Here is a 20,047-nt window from a genome sequence, read left to right as displayed (position 1 = left end):
CTGGGAGTCAGAAGCCTGGGTTCTAGTCCTGGCCTTGTGGCTGATGGCCCATGTGATCTTGGGCAAGTCCTTGTCCTTTTTGTCTATAAAGAAAGAAGTTGGCTAGACATTTCCAGGTTTAGCATTTTTACAATTCACTAGCATGAGAGATATTTCACTCTAAGAGAAATAGGACAGTTCTGAAAAAACCAGGGATGGCGTAATTTTAGTGTCATCAGGGTGGAAACGGCAATAATGAAAACATGACCATGGACTTGCTCATGAAACATTTATTCAAAGGGACATCCCCAAGGAGTCATTATTGTCCCTCAGCTGAAGACCTCCTGGTCCTTGGGGAGAGAGAAGCACACATCTCTGCTTCCTTGACAAGAGGAGAACAACCTCTGATCCAGGGGAGTTAGCCATTGGCACTTGTCACAAGAAGAGAGCTCATTTCTAGCAACAATGACTCCTAGACTCCTAAGGCCCACCTTACTGTAGAACCTTCTTACTTGGGGCTCAGGAAGCCTGCAGACCAATGGACCTGACATAGTCATCAGGAGCATCTGCTGAGCAGCCACAGCAGCTAGGAGGGAGGGGGAATCATAAAACACAAGGATGCCCTCCAAACGCTGCCTCTGCTTTCACTTAGATTCCTCCCACAAAAGACATCCTCTGCCATTACTTTCATTGTAATATGACAAAAAGTCACACACAGAAGCAAGATTTAGGATGTTCAGTTGGGTTTGTTCATGTCTTTGTTTAATTAAGGTACAGCTCAGATAGAATGAAGTCCACAAATGTTAGGTATAAATATAGATATAACTATAGATCACAAAAGATACAGCACATATCCAGCAATCCAGACGGTTCCCTACCACCCACCCCAGTCAACACTCCCCCCATACACACACAATGAAGCTACTGCTATAACCTCTATCATCATAGATTACTTTTTTTCTACTTTTATTGTTCATCTAAATGGGATTATACTGTATATAATCTTTTGGATATGGTCTCTCATTCAAAATTATGACTGTGAGCCTCATACATCTCTGCATATAACAGTTCATTCTTTTTCATTGCTCTACAGTATGCAAGAACATACCACATTTTGCCCATTCTACTGTTGATGAACACTTGGGTTGTTTCCACTTAGGAATGACAAATAAAACTGCTATGGACATTTTTTTATTGAAGTAAAATTTCCTATAAGTCGTATATGACCCAGAAATATAGGATCCTATCTCTTCAGGTGTATGTTACCATAGCACCACACACCACCAAGGCACCTATAGTCCTTCCATAGCATTGCAAAGTGAACAATTCAATGGTACATTCACATGTGAGTATCTAATTCCAAAATACTTTCAATGATTTAACGTATTCAAATATAATCAAAATATTCTCATCACCTCCTAAATAAATATCCATATCCATTGAGCAGTCATTCCTTATCACTCCCACCACAACCCCCCACCCCCGCCCCACCTGCTGCCTCCTCCAATCTCTAGAAATCCCTAATCCTTCTATCTCTGTAGATTTGCCTGTTCTGGACATTTTACATATTGGAATTATGCAATGTGTGATTTTTTAATATTTGACTTTTCATATTAACCTAATGTTTTCAAGGTTCATCAATTGTAGCATATCAGTACTCGATTCCTTTTTATGGTGAATAATATTCCATTATATGGATAAATAATATTTTGCTTATCTGTTTATCAGTTAATGGACATTTGGGTTGTTTTATTTTTTTACTCTTATGAATAATGTTGGTATGAACATTCATGTCAAATTTTTGTGTGACATCTGTCTTCAGTTTTCTTAGATATATGCCTTGGGCTGTGAATATATTTATTCATGTCTCCTGTTGGTCTTTTTTCTTGATTATATATTCAGGTGTGGAATTGCTTGTCGTAAGTTTTAGAAGGCTTTGTGAGGCAGTTGTATCATTTTACACACTTACAAGCCATGTATAAAAGTACCCGTTACTTCCCATCTCACCAAACTCGGCAGTCCTTTTCTTGTTGGCTGTTCTGGTGAGTATGTAGTGGTATCAGACTGTGTTTTAATTTAATTTACATTCCTATGATGATGAACAATATTGAGCACATTTTTATATGTTTATTGATTCGTTGGATGTTCTCTTTTGTGATGTGCCTATTCAAGTCTTTTGCCCATTTTTTTTCCCTGTTAGATTGTTTACACTTTTCTTATTGGTTTGTTGTTGTTATTGTTGCTGTTGTTTTTTTACATGCTGGATATATATCCTCTGATATACATATTACACACACACATATATGAAAAGTGTCTATTCCCAGTCTGGGTCTTGGCTTATCATCTCTTCATGTTGTATTTTTTAAATTGAAGTAAAATTTGCACAGAAGATAATGCACAGATTTTAAATGTATAATTCCATGGTTTCCATAAGTATAAATGTGCATGTAATCATCATACCACTCAATATAGGGAACACTCCCATTACTCCAGAAAGTATACTCTTGACCAATTTTTTTTTTTACATAGAAGAATTGGGGTGTAGGCCAGAGGTGCGGGGGTGGTGGTGAGAGGATTCACCAGAGACAGAGTGGGAAGCAGAATAGGCAGTTACTGTAATACACTGCTGAGGAGAGCAGCGGGCGAGACAGAAGAGGTCTGCTGCACCATGTGGGTTAGCTCCCTGGCAGGTGATCAAACTCTGGGAGTAGCAGCGATCCTCCTCTTGCCCATTTTTTCTTTTATCAGTCTTTACCTTCATAGGCAGCCACTGTTTTGATTTATAATACCATCAATTAGCTTTGCCTGTCAACAAATTTAATATCAATTAAATCATATAGTAAAAACTCTATCTCTTTCTGGGTCTTTAGATATTTTCTATTGCTCTATTTTCCAAGTCTCCAATCCTGTCTTATTCTGTGCCCAGTGTGCTATTATAATTACCCAATGAGTTCTTATTTTCAAACATTGGATATTTAATTTCTAAAATATTCATCTGATGCTTTGAAAAATAGATTCCAATTTTGTATTGAAAAATCTCTATTTTTAATCCATTTTATAACATTTTCTCCATCATATAAAGTATAGTTATCTAGGTGCACCTCAGAGATAGCATGAGTTCCTTTCCAGGTCACTACAATAAAGTAAATATTGCTATAAAATATTTCATAAAAGTTCTTTTTGTTTCCCAGCAAATATAAAAGTTGTGTTTACACTGTACACTATTACATGTGCAATAGCATTATCCTTTTAAAAAAAATTACCTACATGCCTTTATTAACTACAATAGACAGATACAAAGTAAGCATGTGCTGTTAGAAAAAAGGGACTGGTACACTTGCTCAACACAAGGTTGCAAGATTTGGAAAAAATAAAGAAGCCTTCCACAAACCAATAAGAAGAAGGCAACAGAAGGTTGAAGGTTTTTGCAAACCTTCAATTTACAAAAAAGAAAAAATAAATAAAAGCAATCTTCAAAGCACAATAAAGCAAAGTAAAATAGCACGTGGTAGCTTGTGCTGAAATCCTATTGGAATCATCTGTATATCTTTTTTTTCCTCTTGGTTGTTGTCACATTTTCCCTCCCTTTTGCAGCTCTAATATTTTTATCATGTGCTGGACACCATTTAAATAGAATCATATAGGATTTAGATAATATTTCTCACCAGACACATCTCTCCCTTTCCTCTGGTAGAAGGTAGGAGAAGGGAATGATTGCCTTGGTCCAGTCTAGGCTTGAGTTAGACCAAGTCTGGTGCTCAGTTTTATTAAGATGTAGTCTAACTTTGCTTTGCTCTTAAGGAATGGCCCTCCCGAGTCTTGGGTTGATAGTTTGGCTGATCTCTGTCTCCTCAGCCCTGAAAAATGGTAGGAAATTTGTTTCTATTCTTTGGAATTTTTGAGCTGATGTCTTTAGCAAACCCTCCCCCTCCACACACACAACTTCAAAAAACTTGAGTATGCTTAAAAATCTCTTAAGCTTAGAGAGATTTTTGGGATTATGGGAAATTTTACTCTGTCTTTTAAAACTCTTCACCTTAGCTCCCAAGCCTTCTTTGCATAACCCCCAAACTCAGAAGATGTCCTATGGGGAAAACTTGTTCTGCATTTAGAGTGCCTGAAATCTCCAATCTGTTTGCAAGTCCTTTTTGATTACCAAAAGCCTTGCCATTTTATCTTCCTCTCATCTATGTCTCTCTGCCTGGGTCAAGTCCAAGCCACATGATGGGCCCAAAATAAAATATTTCCAAAGAAGAAAAATGCTGGTGATTCTCAGTTCACTTTTTTCCCTGAAGTTCCAATTAATCTCATCCTTGTTACACTTATATTCCTTCATTTTTTTTTTAATGTGATGTATAATTTATCCAGGTTTCTTACTTGTTGAAGTGGAAGTATGGGGCTACCATGACCTCTTCCATCCTACACAGGAGCAGAAGTCTGGCTATCTAGCTTAAATGGCATCAAGAAATACTACTACTCAAGGTATACAAGAGAAAAATAAGCTTAATAAGTATGTGAACAGCAGCAAATTGGAGAGAACGTTGGAGAAAGTAATCCTTCCAAAGCAACATGGTGGAACTTTGAGTGAGTGCAAAAGTAGAAACACAATCTTAAGAACTTGACTTGAGATCTGATATCCCAAACCAAACATGAAACCTAAGATGAAGGCCAGCAGAAATCTTTCCAAAGCATTTTTTGGGCCTCCCCAGTGGCGCAGCAGGTTGAGCGCAGTACTGTGAAGCTGTCCACAGCCTCTGCAGTGCAGCTTCAATTTACGGCCAGCCAGGGAGATACCCACATGGTGCAACAGACCTCTCCTGCCTCTCCCGCTGCTCCCCTCAGCAGTGTATTTTGTCAGTCTGCCTGTTCTGCTCCCCGCTCTGTCTCTGGTGAATCCTCTCACCCTCTCGCGCCTCTGCCCTGTACCCCAGCTCTCGTATAAATAAAATAAGTTTTTTAAAAAAAGCATTTTTCAAAATCATAATTTCTGATTATTCTGGTAAAATGTAACTTTAAGGAAATAGAAGCTTTCCCTGCTTTTCATCACTGTATCATGCAAACACAGTGTGGTGACTCCTATTTGGCAGGTTTTACATAAATTAATAATTGACAACAGAAGGTAGGACTTTGGGTTCACATAGGGGTTGAATACCACAGCCCATCCTCAGCCCTCTAGAGTTGGTTGTAAATAATAGTGGTTATATTAATTATCAAGTAAACACAAATCCTTATTCCAGAATCTTTTCTTTCTATGGTTTCCAGATACTCCCAGTGTTCTGATGCTCCAGCTGCCCATCTGCAGAGCTCCTTCTCTGTCTCACTATGGAGACTACAACCTGTAATGGAACGGTGGATGGCTTCCCAGTATTCTATCTGGTGGGCATCCCTTCTCTCCCTGAATCCTTCTTCCTCCCTGTGTTTTTTATTTTCTTGCTCTTCTATGTTCTCATCCTTATGGGGAATGCCCTGATCTTGGTGGCTGTGGTGGCAGAACCCAGTCTCCATAAGCCCATGTACTTCTTTTTAATCAACCTCTCTGTCCTGGACATCCTCTTTACCACAACCACTGTCCCCAAGATGCTGTCCCTATTCCTACTTGGGGACCACTTCCTCAGCTTCCCTGCCTGCTTATTGCAGATGTACCTTTTCCAAAGTTTCACATGCTCTGAAGCCTTCATCCTGGTGGTCATGGCCTATGATCGCTATGTGGCTATCTGCCGCCCGCTGCACTACCCTGTCCACATGACCCCCCAGAACAACGCTGCACTGGCGGCCAGTGCCTGGTTCATTGCCCTGCTCCTGCCCATCACAGCAGTGATAAAGACCTCCCAGATGGCATATAACAACATTGCTTACATCTACCATTGCTTCTGTGACCACTTGGCTCTCGTTCAGTCCTCCTGCTCTGACACAGCCCCCCAGACCCTTATGGGCTTCTGCATTGCCATGGTGGTGTCCTTCCTGCCCCTTCTCCTGGTGCTTCTCTCCTATGCCCACATCCTGGCCTCAGTGCTTCGCATCAACTCCCGAGAAGGACGCTCAAAAGCCTTCTCCACCTGCAGCTCCCACCTCCTAGTGGTTGGCACCTACTACTCATCCATTGCTGTGGCCTACGTGGCTTACAGGGCTGACCTGCCCCTCGACTTCCACATCATGGGCAATGTAGCATATTCTATTCTCACGCCAATCCTCAACCCTCTCATCTACACACTGAGAAACAAAGATGTCAAGGCAGCCATCACCAAAATCGCATGTATCAAGACCCAGTCCGGGATAGGAGCCCTTGATCTTTAGATGCAACTAATTCTTTCAGAACACCATATAACAATGGCCAGCACAAAGTACAAACTCAACGATTTTTTTGAAAAAGTAAATATAGAATGGTAAATTTATGGTGAAAAATATGATGTGAAATAAATGGTGAAAATAGAATAATTAAAGAAAATTTAATTGAGCAGACAGCTCCAACAGTGGTTTTCACACTTTGGTCCAGAGCTTTCCCCTCAGTGCAAGAGAATCATGCTCCTCTTTATAGAAAATCTTCAGTTGTTCTATGTGAATTTCACTACTTAGCAACTCTAAAAGCTTTTTTTAAAGAAATACCTGCATTAAGTAAGAAATATCTTTTATAAGTAAAGTTAAAAAAAAGAAACCAAATAGGAGACATATTATAGGGGAAAGGAAAATATCCAAAATGCATACAGAGTTCCTAAAAATTTGAAGGAGCTGACCTGGACACATTTATCAATAGGGAACTAATTAAACAAACTGTGAAGATACACAATATAATTATAAAAAGGAAGTGAGGACACTCCCTACATACTAATATGGTGTCATCTCTAGGATATGCTTTTAATTGAACAAAATAAGATGTAGAATGTGTTTTATTAAAAAAAAGAGAGATATGTCTTAAATTTCAGGGAAAACCAGAAAGATTAAGCTCATGAACTAATAAGTATATTTACCAATAAGAGGGAAGGCTTGGGTTGGGGGGATAAGAATGGAAGCAAGATGGGCTTAAAGGTACTATTTGACTTTAGGTGTATGTACAGTTGTTACATAATTAAAAGAAATTAAAAAGCAAGACCCTCTATTTAGAATAAACAGAAACACTTGGCCTTGGCTGTTTATCAAATTAATGGCATGATATGCAGAAAATTACTAGCAACTTTAAAAGCAGAAGGAGTTAATATAAAAACAAGAAAAATTATAACAACTTCTTAAAGCAATTGAGGAGTTTTTTAAAATATATAGACATATAGTTTTTAAAATAGTATATTACATTTAAATTATATATTTCTATAGCTAGTGTCATTTTTAACATTTTATTTTGAAATGATTTATATTTACAGAAAGTTGTGAAGATAACACAGTTTTAATTTACCCTTCATCCAGCTTCCCCTAAAGAGAACATTTCATGTAGCCATTTAACATTTATCAAAGCTAAGACATTAACATTGATACTATGAACTAAACTGTAGACTTTACCAAATTCCTCCAATTTTACCACTAATGCTGTTTTTCACCCTAGTATCCAATCCCAGATATTATGGTGCATTTAATAATCACATCTCCTTAGTTGACTTTCTTGGTCTCTCCTTATCTTTCATGACCCTGGCAAGTTACTAAATGAAAGAAGCCAATCTGGAGAGACTATATACTGTGTGATTCCAACTATGTGACATTTTAGAAAGGCAAAACTATGGAGGCAGTAAAAATATCAGTGGCTGCAGGATTAGGGCAGGAAAGGGATGAACAGGCAGAACACAGAAGATTTTTAAGGCAGTGAAACTATTCTGTGTGATATTAAATACATTATGCATTTGCGTTAGTCCATAGGATGTGAAGAGTGAATGCTAATATAAACTCTGAACTTTGTTTTTTTGTGTCTGTGTGCTTATAGCCTTTATTTATTTATTTATTTAAAAAATAATAAATTTTATTTTTATATTCCCCATACAATTGCAACCCCCCCCATTCTGACCCCAATCCCTCCCCTCCTGCCCTCCACCCCCCAAAAAGTGTCTCTGGTTCATAGTTTTTTGTTGATTTTGATTTTTACTTTCTTATAGTTATTCATTTTCCTGGTCCCTTATTTAAGTTTTCTAGATTCCTGCTATGAGTGAGACCATCCCGTATTTTTCTTTTTCTTTCTGGCTTATTTCGCTGAGCATAATCCCTTCCAGCGCCGTCCATGTTGCTGCAAATTGCATGTGTTTATCTTTTTTGATTGCTGAGTAATATTCCATGGTGTATATGTACCACATCTTCTTGATCCAGTCATCTATTTTTGGGCATTTGGGCTGTTTCCAAAGCTTAGCTATTGTAAATAGAAGCTCTGAACTTTGAATGACAATAAGTCAATGTTGATTTATGGATTGTAACAAATGTTCCACCATGATGGGTGATGCTGATAGTGGGGGAAGGTGGGGGGCAGGAGTTGTGGTGCAGGGAATTCACTTTCAATTTTTCTGTGAAGCTAAAATCGCTCCAAGAAATAGTTTATTAATTTAAAAAAAAGGGAATTATCAGGTATTTTGCAGAATATTCCTCAATCTGAAATTTGTAACATTTTATCATGAATGAACTTAGGTTATAGATTCTGGTTTGATTGAGGTAAATACATCAGTGAGCAAATGATATCAATATGACGTATAAACCTGGGACTGGAATTGCTGGGTGTAATGTTCGTGTATGTTTAGCTTAATTAAAAAAAAACTGGTAAGCTGTTTACCAAAGTGGTATACCATTTAGAATCCCCCAAGCAATGAGAGAGAGAGTCCCTGCTGTTCTGCATCCTTGCCAGCAATTAGTTTTGTCTAGGTTGTTGCTTTTTAATTGTAGTCATTCAATTAGATGTGTAGTGATATTTCATTGTGGTTGTAATTTAATTATATTTTCCTATGACTAATAATATTGGGCATCTTTAATATGCTCATTTTTTCCATCTATACATCTTCTTTGCTGTGGTCTGTTCAGATCTTTTGCCCATTTTTTATTTGTTTGCTGTCCGACTGTTGAATTTTAAGAGTTCTTTATATATTCTAGGTATTTAAGTCCTTTACCAGATATGCGATATGCATATAGTTTCTTCCAATCAATGACTGGCCTTTTCTTTCTCTTTAGTGTCTTTTGTAGAGGAAAAATTTGCAACTTTGACAAAGTCCAAGTTATCGATTTTCCTTGCATGACTTAAACTCTTCAACTCATATCTAAATACTCACTCTCAGATTGTGCAGATTTTGCCCCTAGGACATTTCTAGATGTTTTCTTCTAGTTTTATTATTTTACATTTTCCACTTCAGTCTATGAATAGTTTTTAGAACTCATTTGTTTACAGTGAGTTTAATTGCTTAAGTGATTTTAATTGTCTCTCCATTCCCTGCTCCAGCCCTTGCCAATCAACATTTCACTTTCTGTCTCTATAGTTTTGACTACTCTGTATACCTTATATAAGTGGAAATTGCACCAAATTTGTCCTTTTGATAATGGTTTATTTCACTTTTTATAATGTCTTTAAGTAAAGAATATAATTGTAGGCTAGAGGGGTTTTTCTTTTAGCCCTGTATGCCATCCCATAGTCTGTTGGCGCCATAGTTTCTGTTGAAAAGGCACCTATCAGTCCTATTGTTGCAACACTAAAAGGCAATATCATCCATTCTCAGGCTACCTTTTAGTTTTTCCCTTTAACTTTTATTTTCAGCGGTTTAATTATGATGCAGTATGGTTTCTTTGTTGTTGTGTTCTTTTTTGGCTTGGGATTTGCTGAGCTTCTTACATCTGTGCGTTGATTATTTTTTTTACCACCCGTTTGGAAGTTTTTCAGACATTATCTCTGTACAAATTGTTTCTGCATCAGTCTCTCTCCTTCTATTTCTGGGACTTGAATTGCATGCAGGTTAGACCTTTTGACCAGGACCCACAATATTTTGTGCTTTCTAAATTTTTAATTACTTTTCTCTCTGATTCATTTTGTATATTTTCTATTAATAAATCTACCAGATTGCTCATCTTTTCCTATAAAGCCAATCCCAAAAGTTTTTAAGTTCACATACTGTATTTCTCAGTTCTGAAATGTTCATTCATTCTGTTTTATGGATTCCAGTTCTCTCTTGAAATTCTCCATTAGTTCTATTTTGTTTACCTCTTCCTCTATATTGGGAACTATGTTCATTGTAATTAATTAAAGATCCCTGAGTAATAAGCCAAATCTTAAGTGTCTTCCTAGTCTTTAAGAAAACATACACTATTTCTTTTTTGTCTCAGGGGAGAACACACACTCATTCCCCCAATACCACAAATGATGCATCGAGTTTCCCACATTGGGGGATTCTCAGGGGTCAGCACACCCAGAGTGTGGGGGAGACTCACCCTGGGAAAAGCACTTTCATGATCACTTTCCAGCTAAGTATAAACACACACTATTTCCAGGAACTGTGACAGCTCCCAGGACTTCAGAGTGAACCCATGTTGTTGTTTGCTTTCTGTAGATGTCTATTCTCCTTCTGAAAAATAGTTCCTGGTCCTGGAGTAGACTGAATGTCTGACAGGGAACACTAACCCACTGTGGATTTCAAGCAGCCCTTGATAAGCTGGGGATTCACTTGAACAAACAAATCATGAAATTGGTTATTTACTTTCCATCCAGTGGACGTGATAAACGTTCGGTTAGTTCGGGCAGATCCTGAATGCACAAGGAAGCTGCATGACAGGTGGCTCCTACTTCCAAAACACACAGTCTGGTTCACGGACACCTGCCCACCTTCTTCAACAGCGTCTTGGAAAATCCTCCACGATCAACACCCTGAAGAAGAAAAAACTCAGGTCTTGTTTATAAATATCTCTTCAAAATGTTCTTGGGCTGCCCAAAAGTGGATTGCTCTTGTGTTACAGCCCCAGTCAGAAAAGTCTGGAGGGAGTAAGAGGGGTCATGTCAGCATATTGGTTTTTTCACCTGGTATCTTTAACACCCCTGGGAGGTGAAGTGGAAGCAGTATGGAGTTATACAAGTTTATGAGCAATGGCTAATGGGTTTGCTGGAGTATGAAGAACTTAGAACAAGATAAGAGCCCTGGAGAAGAGTTCCAGTGATGGATCTCTCAGAATGTGCATCAACTGTGAAGATATTTGCGTCTCATGTAACTGTTTGCCAAAGGGCATTCATAATAGAAGAAAAAGTCCCCAAACTATCAAGAGTAGGCAGATTAAGTTGACAAGATGATCCAAACCATGGACATCAGCCAAGCTTGTGATGAGAATGAAGACTAATGGCGTGAAGTCCTGAGCCCTTGAGGGTTGTTATTGATGCTCTTCTCATTACCAGCTCAGAAGCGACTTCACGCATATACCTCCCTCACAAGTGTGCTGCAAGAGATGCCAGGGAATCAGTCCCTGAGGAGTGTGGGTGCAGTGCCCTGTGGGAGCACCATCTTGAGGGAAGAACCCCAGCCCAAGAGTCCTGTGTGAGAGGAAAAATTGAGAGCTTAATGGACAGTGGCCCAGCCTCCAACAAGCTTTTTCTTTGGAGACACCAGTGTGGACCAGGCCTAGCACGTGAGCAGATCGAGGGATGGAGAAAAGCAGAGAAAGCTGGGGTTGAAGTCAAGACCAGGCTCAGGAAGACTGATTGAGCAGGCACAAGAGGGAGGCACCCAGAATCCAGGTTGGCTGTGTAAACCTGGGCTGCGGGATCTTGGCCTACATATCCTGGAAGGTCTGAACACAGGAATGTGCCTGGAGGTGGGATCAAATCATCTGGGCCAAGGGCTGCCCATAAGAAAGAAGGCTGATGACAGTAGTAATCACTGGGAACACTGGTACACTTGGAGCTCTTACATGTCCAATTCTTCTGTAAATATGGTCTAAGCATCTCTCCATCAAGACTCACAACAACCCCAGGAGGTCTCAGATGAGGGGGAAAGACTCAGTGACTTGTTCAGGTTCTTAAGGCTGGGGGCAGGTGTTGGGAATTCAGTTCTTTCCAACTCATAAGTCCGCACGCTTCACCATTAAGATCCACATGACACAATGAAGGCAAAGATCCAAGTTTGCAGCAGCTCATTATGTGGGAAAGCCTTGCCCCCTCTGCCCTGGGGCAGTGACAACCACTCTGCCAGACACAGAGGGGACACCTCTAAGTGTTCCGAATTGGAAACCTCTCAGAGATCCTTTCCTCCAAATCCTTTACTGCACAGATGAGAAAACCAAGTTTCAGAGGCCTTAAGTGACAGCAAGCACGTGTTAGAGCTAATCCAAGAGCCCAGTGGAGCTCAGCCCCCCACAGCAGGCTGGCTCCAGAGCAACCTCTGCTCCCACTCCTCACCACCATGGCCTTGTCCTGACCCACAGTTTCTTGTTTGTTGAAGGACATAACCTCTCTGCAGTGTTGGGCAATGGTGGGTGATGATGTAGGTGAAGTGTGTGTCAGGTTGGACTTTCAGGTGACTCGGTTTTCTGTCCTTCCATGTTTGCCACCAGCACTGCAGCTGGCTTAGAGACTATCCCAATAAGGACGACCTGCTGGGGCAAGTTCTGTGCCCTGGGAAATAGCACCTGTAAGTCCCTAAGCCCAGGGCTGCATTATCAAGATGCAGCATGGAACTCAAAATAAAACGAGAACCCTAACCTGTAAAATAAGTAAGTATAAGAAAGTCCAAAATGTTAAACTTCCCTTAATTCTCAGTCACACCATACTATCCCATCCATGACAATGGGGAGTTAAGTAGAGAAGTTTCCCTTTATCCATAGAATGTTGTGTCTACAACCTTCCCTCTTTCTCAAAAGCAATCCTAAGTACTCCTTCTTGACCATGTTGCCAGCCCTGGCTCCTTATTCCCGCCATATTCCCTGGTGCTTTCTGCCCCTACTCCACTGCCACCCAATAAACATCTCCCAAAGTATCACCACGTGAAGTTCTTTTTTGTGCACCTTGTCCTCTGCTATCGATTCCAGTTTCAGTTCAGGGCTTCAGCTGTGTCCCTAGGTGAGCTTCATGACATCCTCTCACCTTCAGTCCCCCTTCTAGATGGAACAATGAGTTCATCATGGAGACTGGATGTAGTGATCAGAATCCCAGCCACCTCCATCCTCACTCACTATTTCCTTCTAGCTACTCCTAAATATTTATCATGAGTAAACATGAAGTAACAACATCAACAACTATAACAATAATAATGTTCCTTTTTTACTGCTAAGCTCACCTGGTGATTGGCACCGTTGCTCTGTATTTCCTAGTTAAAAAACTAATTTCACTTTTGTGCATCAAAAGACACTAGCAAGAAAGTGAAAAGAAAACCCATAGAATGAGAGAAAATACTTGCATAGCATCAGTGTGATAAAGATTTAATATCCAGATTATATAAAGAACTCCTACAATTCAATAACAAAAAAAAACACTCAAATAAAAATGGACAAAGAAATTAAAAAGATGTTTCTCCAAAGAAAATATGAAAATGGAAAATAAATATATAAGAAGATGCTGAATATCTTTAACAATGAGGGGAATGCAAATCAAAACCACATGAGCTGCACCTCACAGCCAATAGGATGGCCATTATCAGAAAATGGAAAACAAGCAGCTATAAGATAAGGTGAAACTGGAACCACTGTAGAAGAAACTCGCACAGCCACCATTGAAAACAATATGGTTATTCCTCAAAAAATTAAACCTACAATTACCAAATGATCCATCAATTCCACTTCAGGGTTTGTATCCAAAAGAATTGAAAGCATTGTTCTAAGACATATTTATATACCTATTTTCATAGCAGCGTTATGCATAATAGCCAAAAGGCAGAAGCAACCCATATGTCCATCGACAGATAAAAAGATAAACAAAATGTGGTGTCTCATATATACATACATTGCAATAAAATTGAGCCCTAAAAAAGGATGAAATTGTGATACAAACTAAACATGGCTGGCTTCCTTTTTGTCAGATGCTCATCTCCAGACCCATCAACTGTGGCCAGAGGGAAATGCATGGAGTTCAGGCACTTGTATCATGCAGTTGTTATGAAGATTGAATGAAACTAGGTGATTTCATCTACAGACTGCCTTGTTCCTCTCCAGCCCCATTTCATGAACCCTGGTGAAGGTGCTACCACCTTCGCTCTCCTGATGGAGCACGACAATCCCTTCATTACTCCCCCCACATGCCATTCCATAAGTGTCCAGAATGGACTTTCTCACACCTAAGTCTGGTCACATTACCACCCTCAACATTACTTAATAGTTTCCCCTCATTTGGCCCTAAATTATCTCCTTTTTTAAAAAAAAGATTTATTTATTTATGCATAAAAGCCCTGAGGTGTAGGCCAGAAGTGTTGGGGTGGGGGGGGAGGTGAGACGATTCACCAGAGGCAGAGTAGGGAGCAGAGCAGGCAGACTGACTGAAATCCACTGCTGAGAGGAGTAGCGGTGAGACAGGAGAGATCTGCTGGACCATGTGAGTCAGCTCCCTGGCCAGGCATTAAACTCATGCCTCAGTGCCTGGTCATAGCTTGATAGCACTGAGACTTAACCCCTGTGCCACCAGGAGGCCTCTAAATGATCTCTTTGACTTTATGTCTCAACCTGGCCTCTCTTGTGGTAATTTTGAACTTATCTCAATTTCTCAAACACATCAAGTTTTCATTCTCACAAAATACTCACACTTTTCTCCTTGTCTCTGTCAGTCAAAATCTTACCCAGGCCTCTCCTGAAATACCACTTTCTTGGGGGAACTTGTCCTGGCACCCTGCAATGTGAAGTAAAAGCCATTTATAGGTACCATTTTAACATTTTATAACTCCCCCATTGATCCACTTCCTTGAAATAGCCCTGAGAAGAGAGTTCAGGGCATGTTATGCCCATTGGTCCGTGCAGACTCCTTGCTTGTTTTATTTATCTTCTCTTATCCCCCAGTCCACCCAGTTCCCTTTCACACCTAAGCACCCACTCTGATTTCAGACGACGTATGCCTATAAATGTAATCATATCTTTGTATCATATGTAGAATGTTGTTTGCATATGTATATAACTTTACATCTACAAAAAAAGAATTGTATTTCATGTCTCTCTTTCTTACATTTCTCACTCAAATCTGTTTTTTAGATTTGTCTGTGTCATTAAGTATACATCTCCTTTCATGGGTTGCCATTGATGCATGATACTCAACAGTTTGATTTCATCACATTTTACTTTTCCCTTCTCCTAGTGAAGGACACTTAAATTGCCTCCAAGTCTTTGCTACCACGATGTCTTATGAATGTTCTTGTATGTGCCCGTTCATGAACCCATGGAAGATTTTCCATGAAATGTATAATAAGAATCAAGTAGATTAGTCACAGGGTGTACATGCATTGTAATTCAACAGAGGTCCCTTCATCTGCAGATTCTGTTATTTGCAAATTCATTGACTCACTAACCCCAAAAGCAATACTCTTAGCATTTTCTATATCCCTTATGGACAAGCTCAGAATAGCAAAATAGCTGAGACATCCACGCACACATTTCCAATTGAGAAAGTAAGGAAACACTCTGCTGTCTAGTGTTGGCTCTCATTTTATAATCCTGTCCTTTCCATGGTCTGTAGTGCTGTATTTTTCACTATTTTTTGGTATTGTTGCTGATTTTGGTCATTCCACTGTTTAAAATGGTACCTGAACATAGTGCTAAGACACAAAAAACGTTCTTGAGCACAAGTCTATGATGCGCCTTAAGGAGAAATTACATTGTAATTTCACTCATGAGTTCTTTGTTAAAGAGTCAACAACCGGTATTAAATCAGAAACACACACAGAAATATATAAGGTTTTGCACTGGTCAGCTGACAAAAATGTGACCAGAAGCCTGCAAGACCCTGTCTCCCCTAAAAGAATGACTCAGTGTTCACTAATTCAGTGTTCACGGCAACCTTCTAGAGTATAACTTCTGCAAGAAATTAAAACCTACTGTACATTGATAGTTTCCTAGAGTGGGGGTACCAATTACACGCCAAAACTATGCAAGTCCCATTTCCCCACAGCCTCACTAATTTTTGGTAGCACCCAACTTTCTAATGTTTTGCCCTTCGTATAAGGCTAATGTGGAGACTCTCTGTTTAATTTGGTCACTAATGACTCATCTCTGTATACACTTGCTGGCAACTTTTACATCCCCTTTTGTGAGTTGCTTATTGAGAATCTTTGCTCATTTGCTTTGGGCTTCCTATATTATTTTATTGCTTTCAGGACTTCTATATGCTTTTTCCTGGGCAACTTTAAATATTGCAGAGATTCTTAATTTTGACATACTCAATTTTTTTACCTTTTGTTAGCTAGGCTTTTGCTGTTTTCTTAGCACTGTATCACAAAGGTATCCCTCAACATTTTCTCTCATTAGCTTCATAGTTTATCTTCACACTTAAATGTGGAATTCATGTGGAGATCCTCTCTATTTAATGTGCAAAGTTGACATTCTGTTTTATTTTCAACCTAATGAAAGCCATTTTCCTCAAATGAATTTTTTAAAAATTTGTCCTTCTTTGTTGCTTTATTGTGCCATGTTTTATCAATTTCATATTCCTAGACCTCTTGTCTACTTTCATTTCTTTCTATTATGCATTTGTCTATTGCTTGTCAGTCAATGCCATACTATTTTATTATTATAGTTCGCAGTATTTGTATTTTTATCTGTCTGATTCAAGAAACCGCTTCTCACCTTTCATATTTTGCAAAGTTGACTTACCTATTTCTTTGTCTTTATTCTTTCATTTAAGTTTTTAAATATACTTACCAGCCTCCTTGAAAATCTAGCAACAATTTTTGAGATTGCAGTATGCTACTCCTTCCATTGATTTTATAGCTTCCCATTTACTCAAATCTTCTTTTATGTCTTTCATTCAAATTTTAAATTTTTTCACCAAACATGATAGTCATTTTGCTATGAACTTCACAATTGTGCTACTATTATAAAAGTTAGTATAGAGTTCTTGTAGCCCTTACCACACTGAATTATAATTACCTTGTTATGCTTGTACATATTCTTCAGTGGACTGCATGCCAGGTAAGGATAGGCCTTCTTCATCCCTGCATGCTCAGGACCTCCGAGGGGTCTGGAACATAGTACTGACTTAATAAATAGCTCTGTTTTTTGGACATTTGGGTTGTTTCCATAGCTTAGCTATTGTAAACAGTGCTGCTATAAACATAGTGGTGCAGGTGCTCTTTGGAATTGATGTTTCTGTGTCCTTTGGGTAAATACCTGGGAGTGGAATTGCTGGATCATATGGAAGATCCATAGATGACTGGATCAAGAAGATGTGGCACATATACACCATGGAATATTACTCAGCAATCAGAAAAGATAAACTCGTGCAATTTGCAGCAACATGGATGGAGCCGGAAGGGATCATGTTTGCGAAATAAGCCAGAAAGAAAAAGAAAAATACCAGATGGTCTCACTCATAGCAGGAATTTAGAAAACCTAAATAAGGGACCAGGAAAAAGACTGATTAAAATAAAGTAAAAATCAAAATCAGCAAGCAACTATAAACCAGAGACACACTACGAGGGGGAGGAGGGAGTAGGATAAAAACAATGGGGGTGGGAATTGTATGGGGACTAAAACTAAAACCATTCCCGCTCTGGTCCCTGTCCCACGGGGTGGAAAATCAGCTCCCCAAGGGCTCTAGGAGAGATCTCTGGTGCCGCCTAGCGACTTGAAACCAGCAGAGGCTCCTGGAGGAGCCAGTGGCCAGCTGGGGAGTTAGCCCACGCCGGGCCCCTTCCGACCAGTAGTCTGAGCCCACAGGGGGAGCGAGCACCCACAGCCGGGGCAGACCAGGCGCGCAGAAGAGTGTGCCTGAGACCGGATGCGCAGGGAGTGTGTCCCACATCACCATTTTAGAACAGGGACATTTCTTCAGTAAAGACTACCTGCAGAAGGCTTCCTCAGGAGCCAGAGGTGAGCGGGGGAAGTTCGCCCACGCCAGACCCCCTCTGGCCTGCAGTCCAAGCCCAGAGGGGGAGCAGGAACCCACCGCCGGGGCAGACCAGGCGCACAGGGGAGTGTGTCCCCACATCGGCATTTTAGAACAGCGACCTTTCTCCAGTAAAGACTGCTTGAAACTGACATATGGCTCCTGGAGGAACCAGAGGGGAGCAGAGAAGCTCACCCAAGATGCCGGCCAGTCCCAACAACTCAGTGTCCCAACGCATACGGCAAATTAGAAAACAGACAGTAGGGAGTAGAAGAACCACACGCAACCTAGCAACTCCCCAGGGAAAAAGCACACCACAAAAAGAAAACCAGCCCCCAGATTGCAATGACAGTAACTTGGAAGAACTTCTGAGCCTTCCAGAAAGAGAATTTAAAATTGCCGTGATTAAAAATCTGACAGATGTCATAAAGGAAAACAATGATAAGGGAAAAATAATCAACGATCAGAAGAATGAAATTGAGTCCCTAAAGAGGGAAAACAATGGTCAGAAGAATGAAATTGAGTCCCTAACGAGGGAAGTAAAAGAAATGCAGGAGATCAAAGAATTAGTGGAAGAACTAAAGAATTCTGGGAAAAGCAATGAAAGCAGAATTGATGAAATGGAAGAACGAATAAGTGCTCTTGAAGACACAGAAATAAAAAGAACCAAAACAGAAAAGGAAAGAGAAGTACGAAGGAAAAAGAACAAAGAAAGACTTCGGGAACTATCTGACTCCATGAGGAAAGGAAATATAAGAGTTATAGGAATACCAGAAGGAGAGGAGAGAGATGTAGGAACAGAGAAAATATTCAAAGAGATAATTGAAGAGAACTTCCCAAATGTGAAGAAGGAGCTGAAAATTGATATACAAGAAGCAAGAAGAACACCAAACTTCCACGACGAAAGGAAAAATACAGCAAGACACATAATAGTAAAGCTCCCAAGCATCCAGGACAAGGAAAAAATAATGAAGCTGGCAAGAGGGAAGAAATAGATAACATACAAAGGAAAGCCAATCAGGCTGACATCAGACTTCTCCGAAGAAACACTACGGGCAAGGAGAGAGTGGAGGGACATAGTCAACAGACTCCAAGAAAACAGATGCCAACCAAGAATACTCTATCCCGCAAAGCTCTCCTTCCTCTTTGAAGAAAGAATATGGACCTTCCCAGACAAACAGAAACTCCGGAATTTCATTACAACTAAACCCCCACTCCAAAAAATACTACAAGGAGTCCTAAAGCCAGAACCTCAGAGGGACGAATAACAATGAAAGAAGGCCCAAAAAAAAGTTATTAAAAGAATAAATAAATAAAATCAAAGGAAAGACAAACACAATGGCAAATACAGATGCTAACATATCAATATTAACTCTAAATGTAAATGGACTAAACTCTTCAATAAAAAGACACAGAGTTGCAGCCTGGATTAAGAAACAAAACCCAACCTTTTGCTGTCTCCAGGAAACACATTTAGCTATAAAAGATAAAAATAGGCTCAAAGTTAAAGGATGGAAAACAATCCTACAAGCAAATGGACCAAAAAAGAAAGCAGGAACAGCTATACTTATATCAGATAAAACAGATTTCAAACTCAAAAAGATAAAACGAGACCCCAATGGTCACTACATTATGATCAAGGGGACAATACTTCAAGAAGAAATAACACTCATTAACATATACTCACCAAACGAAGGAGCACCAAAATATATCAGACAACTGTTGTCCTCTCTGAAAACAGACATCAGAGAAAACACATACGTAGTGGGAGACTTCAACACACCACTATCAACAATGGATAGATCAACAAGACAAAAAATAAGTAAAGAAACCAAAGCTCTAAATAAGGACCTAGAGCAATTGGGCTTAACAGACATCTATAGAACACTAAACCCCAAAAAAATGGAGTACACATTTTTCTCAAGCGCACATGGATCATTCTCCAGGATCGATCACATACTGGGGCACAAGACAAACATCAACAGATACACCAAGATTGAAATCATATCAACCATCTTTTCTGACCATGAAGGCATCAAACTAGAAATAAACCATAAAAAGAAGGTAAGGAACTTTCCTACCTCATGGAGATTAAAAACCACACTACTGGAAGACCACTGGACTAAT

General features: G+C 39.6%; 1 protein-coding gene across 1 annotated transcript; it reads left to right on the top strand.

The window, feature by feature from the left end:
- Positions 1-5,301: 5,301 nt before the first annotated feature.
- Positions 5,302-6,351, top strand: LOC311172647 (olfactory receptor 2AT4; the record flags this gene model as incomplete). The annotated part of the gene is made up of 1 exon (XM_084236179.1): positions 5,302-6,351. One exon carries the CDS (start codon positions 5,302-5,304, stop codon positions 6,271-6,273), a length of 972 nt encoding a protein of 323 aa, XP_084092305.1. The 3' UTR covers positions 6,274-6,351.
- Between the last annotated feature and the right edge of the window lie 13,696 nt (positions 6,352-20,047).

Source organism: Talpa europaea, assembly GCF_964194135.1.
Source record: "Talpa europaea genome assembly, chromosome: 1".
NCBI classification, from domain to species: domain Eukaryota; kingdom Metazoa; phylum Chordata; class Mammalia; order Eulipotyphla; family Talpidae; genus Talpa; species Talpa europaea.
Note: the sequence above shows the minus strand (reverse complement) of the source record. Positions and strands in the feature narration are given on the sequence as shown.